The 22,396-nt window shown below is 35.9% G+C and overlaps 1 protein-coding gene across 2 annotated transcripts in view; it reads left to right on the forward strand.

Annotated features, from left to right (window-relative positions):
• Window positions 1–6,965: 6,965 nt before the first annotated feature.
• The window catches only part of LOC126183720 (uncharacterized), an 89,868-nt gene continuing 74,437 nt past the window's right edge, over window positions 6,966–22,396 (forward strand). The window contains exon 1 of one of the 2 annotated variants that reach the window (XM_049925909.1): window positions 6,966–7,192. In XM_049925909.1, the coding sequence (XP_049781866.1) occupies window positions 7,178–7,192 (15 nt within the window). In that variant the 5' untranslated portion in view covers window positions 6,966–7,177. The remainder of the gene's footprint in view (window positions 7,193–22,396) is intronic. The other variant, XM_049925910.1, reaches the window with a different exon arrangement.

Raw genomic sequence — 22,396 nt, forward strand, 5'->3', positions numbered from 1 at the left:
AACTTTACACAAAGTGTGAATGAAAAATGCCGAACAGTTTGCTGTACTATACAATAAATGTTTAAACTTTCTTCAGAGTTGCTTAACATGTGAAATGATTTAGCTATTATGATTGGTTTACTAGTTCCCTTATGCCTTCTGAGAGAGAGCATTTGTTAAAAATGTCTAGAAATTAATAGTTTGACTTCAAGTAATGGCACATTTAGGCACTGCTAGCTTTGTGTTGTTTGTAGAAGCTTACCAAAGTTTAATGTGAAATTCAGTTTGCAGAAGATTTGTTACTTTCAGTGTCTGCAAATGTTAGTATGAATGCCTGTTATTGTATGACTGAATCAGATTAGTTGTAAAACTATTACACCAATGCTCTTTTTTCCTTTTTATCCTTCTCAAATATATTTTCTGCTGTTTTGGAACTATTATGTCTTTTATGGACTATAACAAAACACTACGCAGAACTAATACTCATTTATTTTTACTAAGATAACTTGATAACGCCTTTTAATCCTCAAAAACAACTGAAGTTTTTTCCAAAGCGTGTAATAAACTAATATGATTATTTGGAAGATTGACATTTTAATTAACTTGATGCAAGAAATGTAGCCCTTCAGTGGTTATTATGAAGTAACACTTCAATAGTAAGCAAAAAATACAGATGACAATAATATTATAATAACATAATTATCAAAAATATTATAACTTACTTATGTTAATGTTTGTACCACATGTCCCGTTCATTTTGACAGAAGTTATTAGAAGGTAGTCATACAGATCGGTTATATGTACCAAAATTCATCATCTTGAGCTAAATAATAGTGATATACTTTCAGTGTCATCCAATCTGTGGCATCATATCATGACAGATTATGAATAACGTAACCCCATCAGCCTGAATGCTCGTAAAAAGGAGTGATGCTGATTGAGGTAATAAACTGATATCTTGAATGAAGTTTATTACAAAATACACTGTTTTGTAAATCGACAACCAGATTTATTTAACTGTATTACTTTTTACATTATGTTAATAAAATAAACCCCCTACTGCTGTTACATCAAATTATGGTTACAGTTAATCTTAACAGTATCAGTACTTTTTGTTGATAAATACTCATACTAATAGTGTCCATGTAGTTTATTGTCATTTTTATATGATACATGGCAGTTCTTATGGAAAATCTGATCCATTTTTTTTCTTTGTAAGAAATACGTATTTGTGATGGAACAATTATTAGGCTAGCTGTAAGTATGATTGGCAACAGTTATGTTAATCACAATCAAATGAGTGCATTAGCAGTAAGATAGTTCATTTCAGATGTAAGGGTAAGCCAATCAATTGCAAGTGAGATCTACTTTTTAAAAAAATGCTGTAAAAGTTTAGCTATAAGACTTCTTATTTTCATTTGAATTGCACCACAATTCCCATAATCTACAAATTAGGTGAAATGATTTAAGCCAATGCACAATGTTCACTCCTATTATTCTCCAGAAAACTTGTACCACATACCAGATAAAACGTATTTCTGTTGTATCTATATTACAAAGAAATCAATACACTCATTTTCAAGGCATGTTAGTCTTTTATGTGGGTAATACGTTATGTTCTGTATTTGGGCATTTACACTCAGTTAATCAATTTTTGGCCAAAGTAGATGTGAGGAGATGACCTTTGCTGGATGTGTTTTCTCCCTTATTTCCTTAATAAGACTAGAATGTAATATTTGTTGCAAGAGTTTCACATTGTAATGTAGATTATGCAAGTAGCATTCCAGTGCATGACTATGATTAAGCATATACCACTCTTGTTATGAAAGGATTACATCTTATTAAAAATGATAACACTTTTATCACCTTAACACACAATGTATTAAAGTTTGCAGGAAATGCAATGTAATATGATAAACAAATCATCTAACAGAATGGAATGTTAACTTTCATGGTGTAGAGCTTTCTCTTCCTCTACTATCTCTGCTTTCTCCTCCTCCTCCTCCTCCTCCTTCTCCTTCTCCTCCTCATCCCTCCTTTTCTTTCACCTCAGTACCACCATATCCTCCATATGCCTCTTCTTTTCTAAAAAAGTATCAAACATTTCTAGGACAGGTCTGAAACATTCTATTCTTTATGCATTTAACAATATAGGAATGAAAAAATATTCACTGAATAAAAGAAAATTAATGTTGTTAACAATTTATACTACAACTATATTAAATCTATTTCATGTATTGTTTGGAAATAAGTGTAAAGCTATCTATGACACTGTATGTATTAACTAGGGCTGACAGTTTTTAGCTATTATTCACATTTATCAGGAGCATTCCAGTCTGATAACTACACAGAAAAAAGTCTATTCTGTAGAATGGCCATATTGTCAGAAATAGTCATATAAAGTAACTCAATGCTGACTCCTCTGTAACTGTAGAAGATCCAATTTTAAACACCACTCCTGCAATTTAGTTTGAAAAATATCATATGTTTCTTGTCTTTATGTATACTCATAATAATGTTAAGATATTAATCCTAGTCTACTATTAAATTTATTTTTATTTCATATAAGTATGTGCCATTTTGTAACCAAAGATAAATACTTTAACATAAGAATGCACATTAGAGAATGGTAATATTAATACTGAATTTCACTGTTTGGTCAACTTTACTTTTCTACTCCATTTTCATAGAAAAATTGTGAAAGCTGCATTATACATTACACTTGTGCTATTTATCGTTCTTAAAATTCTTGAGTTCTTCTAGTCAGTTGTGCAGAATTTTCTGCAATTTTATCAGAGCCATCTATATCCATATGTGAACATCACATGTGTAATGTGTATAATAAAAAACAGGAGCATTTGCTTCTTATATTGTTGTATGTGGTTCTATTTTTAACTACTTTTGCAGAAATAAATCTAGGTAGAAAGTATTCAGATAAGTTAGATAAATTTTTCTAGCACAAAGCATGTTAATCAGACCATGACAACATTTTTTTAAAATGAATCATATATTATGTGTGTTTCCTGTGAGAATGAAATGTCTGCTATACCAAATATTTATCAATAAATATCACTCTGTTAAAGCATTTTAATTATAATTTCATGAGTGCTGTAACAGAAATTAAAAAATGATAAAAATAATTATGTATTATTATCTTAAAAGCCCATATGTATCCCAGAAATTCTTCTCAAAATATAGAGTAGATATTATGACAATTAGACCAAGTCACATAAGTGCAGTAATGCACTCACTGCAGATAATTCTCGAAAATAATAAATTTGATTTGATATTTTATCTGACCATATTAAATTACATTCTGTAAAAAAGTTGTGCTGTAATGTAGAACAAGTCAAATAATGCACTATAACATGGAGAAAAAGAGAAGAAAAATAAGCAATACTGCAAACAATATACATACAAGATATAAAATATGACCTTCCAGGTTTCAAGAAAAGAATACTGCAAATAATATACATATTAGGTATGCGATAATACATGTATTAGCATAAAATATCACATCATCATTCATAATATGATACATCTTTTATGTAATATGTATTCCTATAAATTCCTTTAAATTATATACAGTGTGATTTATGAAGAACTCTTTCAGTGAATGTCACAATAAGTTCATAAAAGTTTTTAGTGAGGAGATTTAGATACTTCTAAACATCAGTACACCAAGGATCTTGTATAGATGCCTATAGGATATCTGATTTGTAATACCACAGATCAACCTCACAGCTTGTTTTTGCAGTTTAAAAACTTTTCCAATTTGGAAGCATTTGCCCTGAAAATTATACCATATGAGATCAGACTATAAATATGTGAAACATGACAGTATTTTTATATCCCTCCTGACATAGGACGAAATAGTGCTTAGTTGAAGAGCTTAGTCTTTTGAGCAGGTGATCAATATGTTCGTTCCATCTTAATTTATTATCCATTTGCATGCCAAAACAGTGTTATACATTAAGTTCCATTTATTTTATGACTATTGATATATATTACAAGAGCTTGTTACTTGCTGTCTGAAAATGCATTAGATTTGTTTTAGAAAGGTTTAATTTTCTATACTTGCTATGTTTCAGCAGTAATCTGCATTGAAAGTTTCACACTTTTGATCAAGATACTTGTATAATTAACATACATTCTATATTTGCCCAACAGTATCACATTTGATACTAGTAAGTAATTAATGTACACTGTGAAGTTCAGTGGCTCATGAAACACCATACTGAGTAGTTCCCCAAAATGATGTTATTTTGTCAACTGCAACTGTTAGAGCAACTCTTTATTCTCTTTATGTAAGTAAGATTTTAGCCAAGCTAGTTACTAGTCTTTTATGCCATACTGTGGGAGTTTTTGTGCTAATGTGTTATGTTTCAAGCAGTCAAAAGCTTTAGCAAGATCACAAAAAGTCCCCATAGGATACCATCTCCAGTTCAGTTCACCTAGAATTTCTTTTGTGAGACTGAGTATTGCTCCATCTAGGGAGAGCCCTTTGCAAAAACCAAACTGGGATGTTGTCAGTAAGTCGTTTTGTGTTAGGTGTTCATACAGCCTGTCGCACACAACCCTCTCTAATATTTTTTAAAGAACTCACAGCAGAGAGATAGGCTGATAGTCAGTGATTACATTTCTCTCAGTGCCTTTGTGTATTAGCATCATTGTAACACACTTTAATCTCTAAGGAAATAACCCGCTTTTCACTGACTGATTACATAAGTAACACTGCTAAGTTGCTGATTCAGCCACCAGATAATTTTAGTTTCCTGTTTGGTATAGTGTCATACCCAGAAGTGCTGGTGCTTTTTCTGGATCTGATGCCTTTTATTATTTCATTAAGTTTTGTGGATTTGAAATGCAATGTCATCATCGGTGTGTGTTGGGGAAGATTAAGTAGTTTTATGTATTGTGAGAGGGCCTGCATCCTTTGGTTCTCTATATTTTTGGTTATGGAGAGGAGACATTCATGAAGTTCAGAGGCTGACCATTTCGGATTACTTTGGTCTGTCCCATTTTCTACGAACTGTGCTACCCTTGATTGTTCTAATTTTTTTGTATCTGTTTGTTTCTGATTTTTATGATTTTTCATATGGTTTTTGCTTTGTTTATTTAAACTGTTCATTTGCTGTGTATGGTGCAATGTTTTGTCCTTCCTGATTACACAGTTTAAGATTTTACATTATCTCATGTATAGTGTATTTTCACTACTTTGGGTGTACTATTCCTCCATTCTGTGTGAAGTTCCTCCTTCCTGGCACATGATATTCTAATTCCAACTGTTATCCAGTCTTTCTGTCTACTTACATTTATTTTAATTTTGTGTTGCATCCATAACAGATATGCCAGATGACACTACATTCAAGATTCAAGACTTGGTTAGAGGAATCAGCACTTGATTTATAAACAGCCAAGTAACACTGTCAGTAGTCTGCATTCATATAGACTGCTATCATGGCTATCCTCTACATTGTGGTCAACAAAACACAAAAAATCGAAACTCTCTGTGTCTGCTTACTCATCAAATAGCTCAAATGTAGCTGATGTTTGTTTCATAAAACATTCATTAGGTCACATATCACTACCATACCACTATTTATTGTCATTATTCTTGTTCTGGAATAGCTATCGTGGATTGCTGCTTAATGTACCACTGAAATTATAATGATAATTCAAAAATGGCTTGTGTCTCAAATCTTCAAACACTAACAATTGAAAAAAAGATTGTTTATCAATGATGATTCCAAAGTGGCACTCGCAAGATCTCAGAATATGTTATCTGAATAACGAAAACAAGAAAGTAGGGCAAACACAAGTGATCTGAGGTATCATTATTTCTGTGCTCATTATTTTTGATTACTATTGCTTTAGTGGCACTAATGTTGAGGATGAAGATCATTTTCTGTCTCCATAATAATGTAACTATTGGCCAAATAATAATGTAATAAGATGGTGAAAGCAGGTGATACCTGTTATATCTCTGATAACTCTGTGGGTAATACAACCAACAGTACTGTGTGAATGAACAACTATATTAGATTTCCCAGTAAAAATATCTCCAGGTCATTTGGAACAGCATTCATATAGAAAGGAAAATTCATCATAAAATACAAAACATAACATTACAAGTGACAGTCTAACATGTGGTAGAAATGTACGCATATTGTACTTTGAGAAAGGCCAGCCGGGGTGGCCGAGTGGTTCTAGGCGCTACAGTCTGGAACCGCGCAAACCACTACGGTCGCAAGTTCGAATCCTGCCTCGGGCACGGATGTGTGTGATGTCCTTAGGTTAGTTAGGTTTAAGTACTTCCGAGTTCTAGGGGACTGATGACCTCAGAAGTTAAGTCCCATAGTGCTCAAAGCCTTTTAAACCATTTACTTTGAGAAAGCAGTTTAGCCTTTTGATACGAGTAATCAAATATGTGAGATATGATGATAAAATGTTTAAAGTAGGATTCCATCAAAATCTAGTTTTTTCAATCTAAATAACTATATACACTAGGCTTATAACAAAAATGGTTGCAATTTGCTTTTGTTCAACAAAATAAGTTAGTGAAATAATTTCCACCTATATTTCAAATGGCTAATTAAATTCATGGAAATGTAAATGTTCAGTCAGTACTAGTGCAGTGAAGTTTGTAGTACTTAAAAAGTATGGAACAATTAGCTGTGTGGCAGTTTGGTTTAGATCCTACACCTAGTGTCTCTCAGTGCAAATGTTGCTGAGAAGGGGAACTTTTTTGAGGGTTCCAACCATGAACATGAAATGATAAAGAAATGAAATCTACATCAAACACGAGACTATAATCAAAACATTTTAGTAATGAATTTATTTCGAATTATCACATTTGTCCCAGTTGTCTCAAAACATCTCTGGATTCACAGTGTAAAAGCAGTACGTCTTACTTTAGATGTCACACTCACTAAAGGCACTTGTGTTATCACTGTTATTCTTATCAGAAGACAGATATCTTCTTATCCATTTCTCTGATATTTTGATAATTTCTGACATACCAAAAGAAGTGATGTCACAGACATTCAGTGTAGCTGTGTTGTGTGTGTTCTTTTCATAACTGAAGTGTTAAACAAGCTGTAGTCTTCAGTTGTGTTGTGTTCTGCTTCTTCAGAGCCTCATTTTCACACATTAGCTACTGCAACTGCTTACTTTTCAACAGCACCTAGTTCTTAAAATGGACCAGGTAAGAGTATGTATTGATTTCCAAGTCATTAGTGCCTGAATTAATTTTTTGTTAATTTTTTACATTGATTACTTTCAGCTTGTTTGTTACATTGAAAAGAACATTTAAAGTGAAAAAATAATATACCGTGCCATATATATGTAATGCTAAACACTGTTGAGAGAAAATGAGACATGCATATCAAAAGATTACACATTTTTGTACTGAATGAAATAAATTAAACACGAGTACAAATTAAAAATCAAAAACAAAAAATTACATGGTATGATAGCAGCAAAACATTCTACACACTGTCCCAAATTACACAGCACTGGGTACATGCTGATGTCTTACTGTTTGTTCCAACACATTGTCTTCTTTTTTGGGATCCCATATTTTTGCAATCAGGTGCTTCATTCCATCAAACTGGATCCTATCTACTTTACTCCTGCAGTACAGGGTATGCTCAAGCACTCCTCAAGTAGAGATGCACAATTTCTGTTTGACTCCTTATCATTTTTTGTGGTAGAGTATCAGTACATTGTGTACAGTGGTATCCAATAACCAACTGAATTGCCCAGTACTATTACCTGTTATGGATATTTATCCTGTACTGATTCACATTTTGACACATTCAATCTGTTCCATGCATTTTATTGTTGTATTCTGTCAGAATGGAGCATCGAGGAACCTTGATGTGTTTCCTTGACTGCTGGAAGTATCTTTTAAAATTAATTATTGGGTTCATGCCAGTTATATTTGATATTGGAGAAAAAATGGAACTGCCATACTGTTTATACAGAAACAGACCATTTTTCCAGTGTATGGCAGGATGATTAGTATCTCTTCCATCTTTCTGTGTTTCTTTCTTCTTTGGAAGGGGGTGCTTGGGGATCTCCAATTTTCTCTCTCTATCCAACTGCCCCCAATTAAAAAATTAAAAGGTGTGACTAAGTTGTCAAAATAAAAGTAAAAATTATTAAAATGCTCATATTTAGTGCTTATCGTTACTCTTATATAACAGTAAAAATGTAGCATGTGTTCCTTTGATGCATATAATTTGGCATAAATATAAATACATCTTAAGGTAGTCTGTGAATTGTTTATTTTCATTGTTTCTTTTGATTTGACTGAAATGTTTTAGAGTTTGACTAGATACTCTGATGGCAGGTGATATCCACTGGCTGTTGTTCCTTGGTATGACATTGATTTTTGTAAGCTTTTTGGTAAAACACATCTCAAATAGAAACATGAAAGTACTAGAAAAAGTGTTGCACAAGTCTTTGGTTGTTGTTTTTGAAAATATGTTTTCCCATGTTTCCTTGGCTACCATCTGTATAAAGATATTTACTTTTTCTGTGCAGAAGTGCCTTTTATATTCCCACATATATTTTATTACATTACGTAACTATCTTCACAGAAATGACCTTCCTGAAGATTTACTGGAAAGCACTACAGGTCTTTCTTATATTATACTCAAAATATCTCTTCCAAATTGCTTGGAGGTGTATTTATTTACTTTCTTATCAAAATTACTATTTAAATGATGTAAGAATGTAGTAATAGCTCTTTGATACCATTGACTGAATTTTAATCTGCCAGGCAACAGAACAAACCTTGTGAGAAGCCATCAGCATGCTTGGGCTCATGGTGTTTTCAGTTAGGACTCCAGTACTTTAGTAACCTGATAAATGGGAAATCTTACATATTGTTCAGTCAGATCTAAAAATCAATCTGATTCACAGCTTATTAATAATCTCATACTGGTACCTTTAGCTGTCACTATGTTCTATACATCACTATGCTCTGTTCATAAATTAACGTTTTTCATTTTCCATTCCAGTAAATTGTCTGTCAGTTAACTTAATAAAAAAACAAATTAATTCAGTTCTGTAAAAAGGCAAGATATGACATCACCTATAATAACAGATTATATTAAAAAGAAAATATGTAAAATCAAATGTTCAGAATTCTTGGATGAGCATTCTGTAAGAAGTTGAATTGGAAGTCACATAGTATAGAGCTTCCCAAATGATTAAGTTAAGTAACATTTGCTTTGTCTGCCTGAAGTTTTTTTGTTGAAAGCACCAAAAAATTCAACTTATTTTGCACACTTCCATTCATTAATAACACATGAAATTAGATTTTGGGGCAGTTCCACACCTAAACACAAAGTTCTCATTGAACGTCTTGGATAATACCTGGTGCACACCCTCAGATCTCATATAGGCAACAATTAAAACAAACAGTTGCACTAGGCAGTTTAACAAAAGCATCACAGTACATATTTTCTCTTGTTATTGTTTTCTTAAGTTACAATTTGAAAATAACATTCATAAATATACCACTAGGAATAAAAGGGGCCTCTGCTAATCACAATTTACACTTACTCTTGCACAGAAGGGCACAAAGAATGTAGTCATAAAAATATTTGAATTAAAGGTATTGTTAGGTAATGAAAAACTATTTTAAAACAAATTGAAATCATTTCTACTGTACAGTTCTCACTCTTTAGATTAATCTATCAAATATATGATATACCTGTATGTATCATTGTTGGGTATTAAATTTAACTGTAGATTTAAATTTCTATGAAATCTACACATGTGAATATTTAGCATGAAACCAAACACAGAAATAATCAAAGTGAAATGGCTTGCATGCATCAACACTACAGATGTCTGTTATGTATGTGTGACCACACCAGAAGGGTACCTGTAGAGAGATCAAACTAACATATGGGTGGCAACCATTTTAGCAATTACAGAGGTAACAATCTGGATGATTTAGCCTTGTAACATTGGCCAAAATGGCCTTGCTGTGTCGGTACTGTATATTGCTGAAAGCATGTGGAAACAACAGTAATTACATTTCCCAAGGGCATATTGCTCCAACGTATAGTTTAATGATTATGGCAGTAAAATATTCTAGAGGTAAAATAACCTCCCTGGCTATGGATCTGTTAACAGGTTACCTGGAAACACCTTTCATGGAGCCTCAGCTCAAGGTTTTTAAATTACATCTTTGCCATCCAGATTCATGGGGCATGAGCCCCTTAGTTTTCATGAACATCTCAACTATTCTTCTGTCATAAAACTCATGCCTTTCATTACATTCAAACCTTCATGATGTTAAAGTCCCAATTTTTCTTTTCATTATAGCTCTAGACTTCATAACAGTAAATTTATTTTTAATTTACAAGTACTTTTGCTCATTGAAATTTCCTTCATCACTCTGTATCCAAAAAAATTCTTGGCTACCATTTTAGCTCCATAAGCTTGAGACACTTTTCTGAAAACTGTGTGTTCCTTTATTTGATAATCCTTCTGAATCTGCATACCGTATTCATTTCTTTGACCCCCTCCACAATTTTTACCCCCCACGCTTTGCTCTAGTAGTAAGTTGGTGATCTCTTGATGTCTCATAATGTGTCCTGCCAGCCGATTCCTTCTTTTGGTCAAGTTGGGCCACAAATTTCTTGTCTCCCCAATCCCATTCATTGTTGTATTCCTCAATAAATAGTCAAAATATGATACAGATTTGTATAGTGCCAATGTTGTTGTTGTTATGGACTTCAGTCCAAACACTGGTTTGATGCAGCTCTCCATGCTACTCTATCCTGTGCAAGCCCCTACATCTACAAATAACTACTGCAACCTACATCCTTCTGAATCTGCATACCGTATTCATTTCTTGGACCCCCTCCACAATTTTTACCCCCCACGCTTTGCTCTAGTAGTAAGTTGGTGATCTCTTGATGTCTCATAATGTGTCCTGCCAGCCGATTCCTTCTTTTGGTCAAGTTGGGCCACAAATTTCTTGTCTCCCCAATCCCATTCAGTAGTTCCTCATTAGTTACATGACTGACCCATTTAATCTCCAGCATTCTTCTGTAGCACCACATTTTGAAAGCTCCTATTCCCTTTTTATCTAATCTGTTTATCATCCATGTTTCATTTCCATGCATGGCTACACTCCATACAAATACCTTTAGAAAAACCTTTCTAACACATAAATCTATATTCAATGTTAAAAGATTTCTCTCCTTCAGAAAGGCTTTTCTTGTCATTGCCAGTCTATATTTTATATCCTCTCTACTTAGCCATCACTAGTTATATTGCTGCCCAAATAGCAAAACTCACGTACTATGTGTCTTGTTTCCTAATATAATTTCATTACTATCCCCTGATTTAATCTGAATACATTCCATTATCCTTGTTTTGATTGTGATGATGTTCATCTTATATTTTTCTTTCAAGACACTGTCCATTCCATTCAGCTGCTCTTCCAAGTCCTTTGCTGCCTCAGAATTACAATGTCATTGGCACACCTTTAAAGTTTTTATTTCTTCTCCTAAAACTTTAATTCTTGATACAAATTTTTCTTTGGTTTCTTTTACTGCTTGTTCAATGTACTGATTGAATAACATTGGGGATAGGATACACCCCTGTCTCACTCTCTTCTCAACCACTGCTTCCCTTTCATACCCGTCCTGTCTGATTTCTATACAAGTCGTAAATAGCCTTTTCCTCCGTGTATTTTACCCCTGCTATCTGCAGAGTTTTAAAGAGAGTACTCCAGTCAACATTGTCAAAACTTTCTCTTAGTCTACAAATGTTGGTTTGCCTTTCCTTAGTCTATCTTCTAAGATAAGCTGTAGGGTAAATACTGTCTCATGTGTTTGTACATTTCTGTGGGATCCAAACTGATCTTCCCGGAAGTCAGCTTCCACCAGTTTTTCCATTCCTCTGTAAGAAATTCATGTTAGAATTTTTGCAATCATGACTTATCAAACTGATAGTTCAATGATTTTCACACCTGTCAGCTCTTGCCCTCTTTGGAATTGGAACTACTACATTCTTCTTGAAATCTGAGGGTATCTCTCCTGTCACATTATCTTGCACATCAGATGGAAGGGTTTTGTTATAGATGGCTTTACCAAGGCTATCAGTAGTTCTGCCAAAATATTGTCTATCCCCGCAGCCTCGTTGCAACTTGGACCTTTCATAGCTCTGCCAAATTCTCCTCACAGTATCACATCTCCCATCTTTTCCCCATCCACATCCACTTCCCTTTCTATAATATTGCCTTCAAGTTCATTTCCCTTGTATAGAGCCGTTATACACTCCTTCCACCTTTCAGCTTTCCCTTCTTTGCTTTTCCATCTGAGCCCTTGATATTCATACAGCTGCTTCTCTTTTTCCCAAAGGCCTATTTAATTTGCCTGTAGGCAATATTTATCTTTCCCCTAGTGAATTACACTTCTAAATTCTTACATTTGTCCTCTAGGCATTCCTGCTTAGCCATTTTGCCCTTCCTGTTAATCTCATTTTTTAAAAGTTTGTATTCCCTTTCATCTGATTCATTTGCTGCATTTTTTTTTTTTTATTTTCAGTTAAATTCAATATCTCTTGTGTTATCTGAAGATTTCTACTAGGTCTTGTCCTTTTATCTATTTGATGCTCTGCTGCCTTCACTACTTCATCTCGTGAACTGTATTTCTTTCCCCTGTTCTAGTCAGCTGTTGCCTAATGATCCCTCTGAAACTCTCAACAACTTCTGGTTCTTTCAATTTATCCAGGTTTCATCTCCTTAATTTCCTACCTTTTTCTAATTTCTCTAGTTTTAATGTACAGATGATAACCAGTAAATTGTGGTCAGAGTCCACATCTGCCCCTGACAATGTCTTACAGCTTAAAATCTGGTTCCTGAATCTCTGTCTAACCATTACATAATCAGTCTGAAACCTCGCAGTGTCTCCAGGCCTCTTCTATGTATACATTCTTCTTTTATGATTCTTAAACCAAGTGTTAGCAATGATTAAATTATCCTCTGTGCAAAATTCTATCAGGTGGCTTCCTCTTTCATTCCTTCTCCCAGTCCATATTCACCTACTATTTTTCCTTCTCGTCCTTCTCCTACTATTGAATTCCAGAGCCCCATCACAATTAAATTTTCAACTCTTATAGTACCAATACCAGGGAGAAAAACATTGATAGCATCCTATCTCTAAGGGAATAATGTGTAAATGAACACCTAATCAACATTAAGACAGAAAATCGTCAGCAACATTAGAAACACAGTGAAAATTCTTATGTAAACAGTTATAAGGGAAAAAAAATTAGGGCAGCAGCAGCAGACTGATTTGTAACACATGAGAGGCTGCACAAAGACTGCTGATTTTCCAGCTCCAACCAACATAATTGTTTAAATTTTGACTACCAGAGGTGGACTAAGGAAGCTGACTAAAAAATATTCAAGTTTACAGATGCAGACTGAATAACGTAGCATTTGGACTGTTTGAATACCCACCACCTCTAACTCAATAAACACATTGTCTGAACTAATTGAGTGTTTGCCCACGACTGTCTACGGATTTGTGCACGACACCTACAGAAAGATGCACATAGTATAGAAATTACGAAATGGTAAAATACTCCATAATTACATCTTCTATAATAATATAAAAAAACAGCAAAAGGAAAGAATACAAAAACATATGATGCAGTGAAGATATTTTGATTATCTATAAGCTTTATAATCAAAAAATGCCAAAGTGATAGGTATTATTTTCTGCTCTGGAAGTTTTATTGCACATATGGATTACCAAAGACCACCAAGAATTTTCTAGTTAGATTTTCTAATTTGAATATCTTACAAAGTAGCATGTTATTTTGGACACTTAACATTTTTGCAAGCAGGAAAATCGAGGTTACACATTTGTAACAATTGATCACATTTTAAGATAAAACTTCATCAAATTGACAATTTTGAATTAGTATAACTTTTTAAATATACAGTTTTCAGAATAAAGTAAGATTTTCATTAGAAACATAAAAAACATGTGCTTTTAGACATGGTAGGTCAAGCCTAAAATAGACAACTGTTAGTTGATTTGAATTATGAATAGCATATGGTTTTAATGACATAAGTTTAGAATATTTCATGAAAATTAATTATAATTTTATAATCAGTAATCTGAAAACTATAAACTGAATAATAAAGCTGAGTGAAATACAGCATAGATAAGAATTTAATGACTTTGATGTTTCTTGTTACACCCAGTGAGTGGTCGTGACCAGATGTGCTGTAATCCAGGTGAATGGTTGCTCAAAACATGCATTGAGCCATTGACACTGGTCACTGGCTGATCGGAGCAGTATTGTGCTATGATGGAGAGGGGGAGGGAGGGGGTAAGGGGGGAGGGGCGGGGGCATTCACCCAGACTGAGATCCATGGGAGTAATCCAAGGCACTATGACATCTGTGGACTACATCAAAATTTCCAGAATGAGAATTTTCACTCTGCAGCAGAGTGTGTGCTGATATGAAACTTCCAGGCCGAGACTCGAACTCGGGACCTTTGGCTTTCGTGGGCAAGTGCTCTACCAACTGAGCTACCCAAGCACGGCTCACACCCCGTCCACACAGCTTTACTTCTGCCAGTACCTTGTCTCCTACCTTCCAAACTTTACAGAAGCTCTCCTGAAGTTTCATATCAGCACACACTCCACTGCAGAGTGAAAATCTCATTCTGGAAACATCCCCCAGGCTGTGGCTAAGACATGTCTCCGCAATATCCTTTCTTTCAGGAGTGCTAGTTCTGCAAGGTTCGCAGGAGAGCTTCTGTAAAGTTTGGAAGGTAGGAGACGAGGTACTGGCAGAAGTAAAGCTGTGAGGATGGGGTGTGAGCTGTGCTTGGGTAGCTCAGTTGGTAGAGGACTTGCCCACGAAAGTCAAAGGTCCCGAGTTCGAGCCTCGGCGTGGCACACAGTTTTAATCTGCCAGGAAGTTTTACATGAAAATTACTGCTGATTACCTGCATTCTGTCTTGCTTGATGTCTTCCCTGACAGCAAAAGCATCTCCCAGCAGGGTAACTGCCCTTGTCAAAGATCAGAACCATGTTACAGTGTTTTGAGGAGCATGGTAGGGAACTCATGTTGATGTCTTGACTGCCAAATTCCTTTAATCTAAGCCTAATGAAACACATCTGGGACACTTTCAGACACTCGCTCTGTGTTCACAAATCAACTGTCCATAATTTATGGGAATTACGTGATCTATTCAGAGACATCTGGTACCAAATACCTCCAGAAACCTACCAAGGACTTTTCAAATCCATAAATGAGAACTGTTCCTCGTTTTCTTTTCCTAAGGTGGACAAACATGCAAGTATGCAGGTGGTTAAGGTTTGGCTCATCAGTGTAAGTGTGTGTCAGTGTGTGTATGCATGTATGTTTGTGATGAGAGAGAGAGAGAGAGAGAGAGAGAGAGAGAGAGAGAGCAGGAGGGGGGGAGGAGGGAGGGGGGAGGAGAAGAAGGAGAGAAGGAGTAGTAGATTACAAGGAGGGAGGTGTATGAGTGGATGGGAAAGAGAGAAAGGGAGAAATATGTATGGGGACATGGGGGTGCAAGGTCAAGGCCAGGCTCTTCTAGCTCATGTGCATGCTGGTAGGCAGCCGGGCACCAATGGGTACAAGTGTCAGGTGTGTGAAAACAGCTAACACATGGGCGGCAGTAAGGCCGACAGGCCATAGCTTATATGACTGTTCCACAGAGTATGAATGCATGTGAGCAATGTTGGGCAAGTGGTTTGCCCATCCACAGAATGCATGTAATAGGTCTATCTGGTGGGTATCTTATACTAGCTGCCCCTGCCTGTGAGTGATAACTTTGTTGTGCTAGCAGAATCTCTGGATGGAAAATAAAAGCAGAGTAAATAATTACTGCAAATACATAGAATGAGAGAAGCTAAAGCATGGGATTAATGGAGTTTTAAGTGAGGAATATTAAAACAGAGGATATCCTACAGCAACCAGATACCACCTATGTAGTTTACAGAGTCTGGTGATGGTAGGGAGGAAGAGCATCATTGAAGATGAATTGCAACAGTAGATGATATGCTGGAATGACAGTTTCCTGTGTAGCTCAGAGCAGTTGGTTTTGGGCTACACATAATGCAGCCTTGTTTGAAGAGAATTATGTTGTAGTATGCAGCATGTTCAGCAGCTAGTTAGTTATCATATGTACTGTGCACCACACTTGTGGATGTCCTGGCTGCTTTCACTTCTACCTTTGATTGGGTAGGAAATACACATGACAGAGCTGCAGTTTGAGGTGGTGGATTGGTATATGATTAAGGTCTTACATCTGGGATACCCGCAAGGAAATGTCTCATGATGGTATAGGAATGAGTAGGATATTGTGTGGATTTCACATTCTGTAATGGTGTGGCAGTGATTTCCTGCACCCTATCAAGACAGCTGCCATCCTACAACTGGAAAAAGATTCTTAATGTCTTTTGAGGAAACTATCTAACCTACTTCTTACTCCTATCTGGTAGTACCACTACACTGAACCCATCACTCTCAACCACCCTTCCCACCCCACTCCCAATCAGTGCTTTATTGCTCTTTTTAGACCCTGTAAAGCAACCGACATGTTTTTTTTCCTTTTTTTTTCTCTTAAGTGTCTTTGATGTTGATCTTCAAAACTGTGTTATGATAACTACTAAGTGAATTAAACAGTTAATAATAATTCACCACAACACAGTCAGATTTACTTTTTAGTTGATTTATCTTTATTGTACTAACATACAATGATAAACTTTTAAGTAGTAATTTTGCCAGGCAGTAAAACATAAGTCAGCAGTTCGCATAGTCTATGAATATTCTACCAAAATTTTACAAGTGACAACACAAATAACTAACACCTTGACTGCTCAAGCATGACTGACTAATAAAGTGAATGACAAAGTTTTGCACTGACTGAATACTCATCACAGACTTAATAATAGCATGGTGATGACTGAAGGTTCACCACCTAACTGACATGGAGTTTTACCAGATGATTATGAAATGCTGACTAACACATAACATCTATACTGTTTAACTGCTCAGCCCTAACTATGACTTTGTATGCAATGCCTGCATAAAGACACACATGCTACAATAACTAAAAAATTGTAAAGTACTCAGTATTTACAGCTTTAATAATAATATAATTACAACAAAAGTAAAAAAAATACAAAAACACATTAGTCAGTGAAGCTATCTGGATTAATTTTAGTCTGTATAAGCAAAAAAATGGCAAAATGATATGTATTATTTTATGAAGCAGAGGTTTAATGTGCACGGGGATGTCCAAAGCCCACAAGAATTTTCAGAAAAGTTAAATTTTCTAATCTGAACATTTTAAAAACCAAAATGTTATTCTAGGAAAGTTACATATTTTTATAATCAGAAAAATCAGTGCTACAAAACTATAAAAGTACATTATGTTTTAAGATACAAATGCACCAGAACAGAATCATTTTGAATAGTAGTTATACAGATACTGAGATATGCAAACATGCAGAATACAACACTGTGGTTGGCATGCCTATGTAAGACAACAAGTGTCTGGCGCAGCTGTTAGATGGGTCAGTGTTGCTACAATGGTAGGTTATCAAGATTTTAAGTGGATTTCAACATGGTCTTATAGTCAGTATACAGCATCTCTGATGTTGTGATGAAGTGGGGATTTTCCCATGCAATGATTTCATGAGTGTACCGTGAATATTAGGAATCCAGTAAAACATCAAATCTCTGACATCGATGCGGACAGAAGAAGATCCTGCAAGAGCGGGACCAATGATGACTGAAGAGAATCACTCAATCTGACAGAAGTGCAACCTATCCACAAATTGCTGCAGATTTCAATCCTGGACCACCAGTGTCAGTACGTGAACCATTCAACAAAACGTCATCGATATGCAATTTTGGAGATGAAGGCCCACTTGTGTACCTTTGATGACTGCACAATGCAAACCTTTACACCTCGCCTGGGCTTATCACCACTGACATTGGACTGTTGATGACTGGAAACATGTTGCCCTATCGAACGAGTCTCATTTCAAATTGTATCGAGTGAATGGACGTGTATGGGTATGGAGACAACCTAGTGAATCTGTGGACCCTGCATGTCAGCAGGAGACTGTTCAAGCTGGTGGAGGCTCTGTAATGGTGTTAGGCATGTGCAGTTGGAGTGATATGGGACCTAGACACAACTCTGACAGCTGACAAGTACGTAAGCATCCTGTCTGATCACCTGCATCTATTCATCATGTCCATTGGGCATTCCAACGGACTTGGGCAATTCCAGCAGGATAATGCAACACCTCACACATTCAGAATTGCTACAGCGTAGCTCCAGGAACACTCTTCTGAGTTTAAACACTTCCGCTGGCCACCAGACTCCCTAGACATGAACATTATTGAGTATATCTGGGATGCCTTGCAACATGCTGTTCAGAAGAGATCTTGTACTCTTACTGATTTATGTGCAGTCCTGCAGGATTCATGGCATCAGTTCCCTCCAGCACTACTTCAGACATTAGTTGAGTCCATGCCATGTCGTGTCGCTCTACCTTTGCGTGCTCGAGGGGGCCGTACATGATACTGAGCAGGTGTACCAGTTTCTTTGGCTCTCCAGTGTATGTTACACTAGGAATAGTATGTTATTAAATTTGCAGGCGATTTGTGTGTACAGAAGGTGGGAAATTTAGTACACAGATCTCTGGCAGCAACAATGACTGGGCATCAAGCTGAACTGAGCTTGGCTGACAGTTAAGGGTATGCCATTCTATGCTGTTTCAACTCTATGCCGGAGTTCATCAATAATAGTGACAGTCAAATGGTGGCATTTCAATCTCTTGGCAACCCATGACCAGAATTTTTAATTGTTGAGGTATCTGGAGAAAGTGATAATAAGGGAAAGAGTTGAGTGCTTTCTGTTTTGAGGTATATCAGGACAACACGGGCAACATATGGTCGTAAGTTATCTTCTTGAAAGGTACCATTGTGGAGACCTCAAAAGTAATGCACAGCAACCAGCCCTAATGCATGTAATATCTAATGTCAAAATTGCCAGTGGTGTGCCCTAATGTTAATGACAAAAGCAATCTGTCAGTTTTTGTTACCTTCAGAGCCTCCACACATGGACACTTATATTGTGATGCAGAATCCAGAACAACAACCTGTCTGAAAAGGTAACATGGTGTCACTTCTGTGTCCAATGATCCTGTCACACTGTTTGCATTGATACTTGATACAACCAAGCCCATTTTCTGACCCAAGGTCTGTAACAGGGCTGTATGATCTTGTACAGCCATGAGTCATGGGATTGTGAATAGCATGAATAACATATTATGGAACAATAATGCACAGTCTCAATTGCTCACAATCCTGCTGCTGTTGAATTCTGACATGTTGTGTCAGATGTTTCTCCTTGTAAATAAGCAATATTAAAATGTGGTTAATGAATAAGAAACCTACTGTGTAATCTTCCCTCAGATAAATAGTGTAGTGGTATTACTTCTAACTACTTTTTACAATTGTACTGAAATGCTAATCACTTGCATATTCAAGAATGTAGTATACATCAGGCCAATTTGAAGTTTGTTACATACTATGTTCTTGGAGTTGCAGTTGTAATTATCATCAAATTTCTAAACTTAAATATATTTTTTATAAAGTTTTCAAACTCAGAAACTCTCTCCCAAGATGACAAAACATTTAATATGGCATATGTTCATTCCTAACATGCATATAGAGTATGCTCTCTATGAGGTAATGCAAGATCTCTGTGGGCAGTTAATTCCATCAGTGAGAAATATCTGTATGGGGATCTAGAAGAGTTACTAGTGGTGGTTCACAGATTGAAAATTTCCAGAAGTTTCAGATTGAAAATTTCCTCCCCATTGTACTCAGACATTTTTTATAGAATTCAAATCTGGAGTCACTGCTGCTCAGTCCTTATGGTGGATGTAGTCACCTGCAACAAATTCATCCATTAAGTGGCTTGTTGTAGGTTGGTATGATGATCCATGAAAGGAAGTCTCAAACAACTGCACCTCTAGAATGAGAAAATAATGTACACAAAATTCTAGCTTTCGCAACCAATGGTTGCCTTGTCAGAAAAGAGGGAAGGAGAGGGAAAGACGAAAGGATTTGGGTTTTAATGGAGAGGGTAAGGAGTCATTCCAATCCCGGGAGCGGAAAGACTTACCTTAGGGGAAAAAAGGACGGGTATACACTCGCACACACACACACACATATCCATCCACACATATACAGACACAAGCAGACATATATGTGTCTGTATATGTGTGGATGGATATGTGTGTGTGTGTGTGCGAGTGTATACCCGTCCTTTTTTCCCCCTTAGGTAAGTCTTTCCGCTTCCGGGATTGGAATGACTCCATACCCTTTCCCTTAAAACCCAAATCCTTTCGTCTTTCCCTCTCCTTCCCTCTTTCCTGACAAGGCAACCATTGGTTGCGAAAGCTAGAATTTTGTGTGTATGTTTGTGTTTGTTTGTGTGTCTATCGACATGCCAGCGCTTTCGTTTGGTAAGTCACATGATCTTTGTTTTTAGATATATTATATACCTAAAAACAAAGATGATGTGACTTACCAAATGAAAGTGCTGGCAGGTCAACAGACACACAAACGAACACAAACATAAACACAAAATTCAAGCTTTCGCAACAAACTGTTGCCTCATCAAGAATATATATATATATATATATATATATATATATATATATATATATATATATATATATATATATATATATATATGATGCTTTATACACTCACGCAACATGTAGCCTCCCAACACCATTTCCACAACGTCTCCAGCTAATTTCCTACTTCCTATGATTTTCTCATGATTTCACTTGCCAAAATTTCTCCTACAGATGAACATGTGATGAAAATCATTCTAGAAACTAAAGCAGAATTCATGAGAGAAGAGCAAATTCTTTTATTTGTTAACAGCAAAATCTCAGTGATATAGAATCTACAACATATAAGCCCTATTTTGAATTGTTTGAGTAGCAGACACTTTGCCAAATTTATCACATACAGACCAACCTACATCAGCATCTGATGTAGTTTGTTGGGAAATTTCTGTTTCTATTAGTTCCCTGAACCTGAACTAGTATAAGTTGGTAAGTGTCAGAAGGCTTTGGTCAGTCATTAATTTTTGGTAACAGCCATCATTACCTAGCTGATAATACTGGGTGAGGTAGCCACTTTCGTCTGTTGTGTTAGTGGTTTGTACTTCACTCTGTACACTCAGTTCATGCAAATAACCAGGCCGAAAAACTGTGTGCTGTGGGATTTTTGGCTGAAAGGAAAAACCATCAGATCATTTACTTCATTATAATCAGTTACAGCTTAGGTTTTGGAAGGATACTGCAGTAAAGTGCAAGAGGTAGGGGAAGAATATTAAATATGTTATGACGTTGTCAAAATTGCTATTGAAGAAATAATTACAAGTACAGTCACATCTGGTATAAGCGAGGAAGAGTTGGGCACGTGTGCGCGCGCGCACACACACACACACACACACACACACAGACCATGATGACAGTGAAACCATATGACCTCACCTCTTGAAATATGAAGTACAAAAGCTTCCACCTCTTGAAATATGAAGTACAAAAGCTTCAATAAATGCCAAAAACAGTCTGCCATTCATTGTGTTGTAAATATTATTTCTATTTCATACAGTTCCCTTCCCTTGTGATAAGATTGTTACAGAATATATCAATACATCACACAATTTCAGTCTGAATTACAAACAACATGTACGCTATATACACTTCCATCTGTGATGTCTGCTTTCACAGATTAGGGAACCTGCACTGCAGGAGGCAGATGGACTTGTTCCTCCTCCATGGTTCCTCAGCCTATAGCAGCCTACATGGGAGCCAGGCTCATTTCAGTCCCTCCCCACAACCCCTTGTGGAAGTCAGCTAGCTTACAGTTCAAACATTGTGTATTTGTGCGTTAACGATCAAGTGAACACTATAAGGAAGTAAAATAGTCACATTGTCAGTATCATTTGCAGAACAGTCACATCAGCTGAAAATCTCTCCCACAATATTACTATGATTACTGTCTTGATATGTTTTGTATATTTTCCTCTCTCTTATATAGAGAGTCCAAATATAAAAAAATGAAGCTACTCAATTGATAAACATAGTCCAAATTATTATTATTAATACAAGTTAATTAAACATATCCAAGTCATAAAACAGCCATTTTCCTTTACTAATACAACTTTGTGGTTTTTTTGTGAATTCATGAAGGCTCTCTTTGAATTATTATAAATCTTTTCTTACATAGAAATTTCTGAGTACAGTATTGGTATACCTTCTCATAATGATGATCTTACTGTTCT

Source organism: Schistocerca cancellata, chromosome 4, assembly GCF_023864275.1.
Source record: "Schistocerca cancellata isolate TAMUIC-IGC-003103 chromosome 4, iqSchCanc2.1, whole genome shotgun sequence".
Taxonomy (NCBI): domain Eukaryota; kingdom Metazoa; phylum Arthropoda; class Insecta; order Orthoptera; family Acrididae; genus Schistocerca; species Schistocerca cancellata.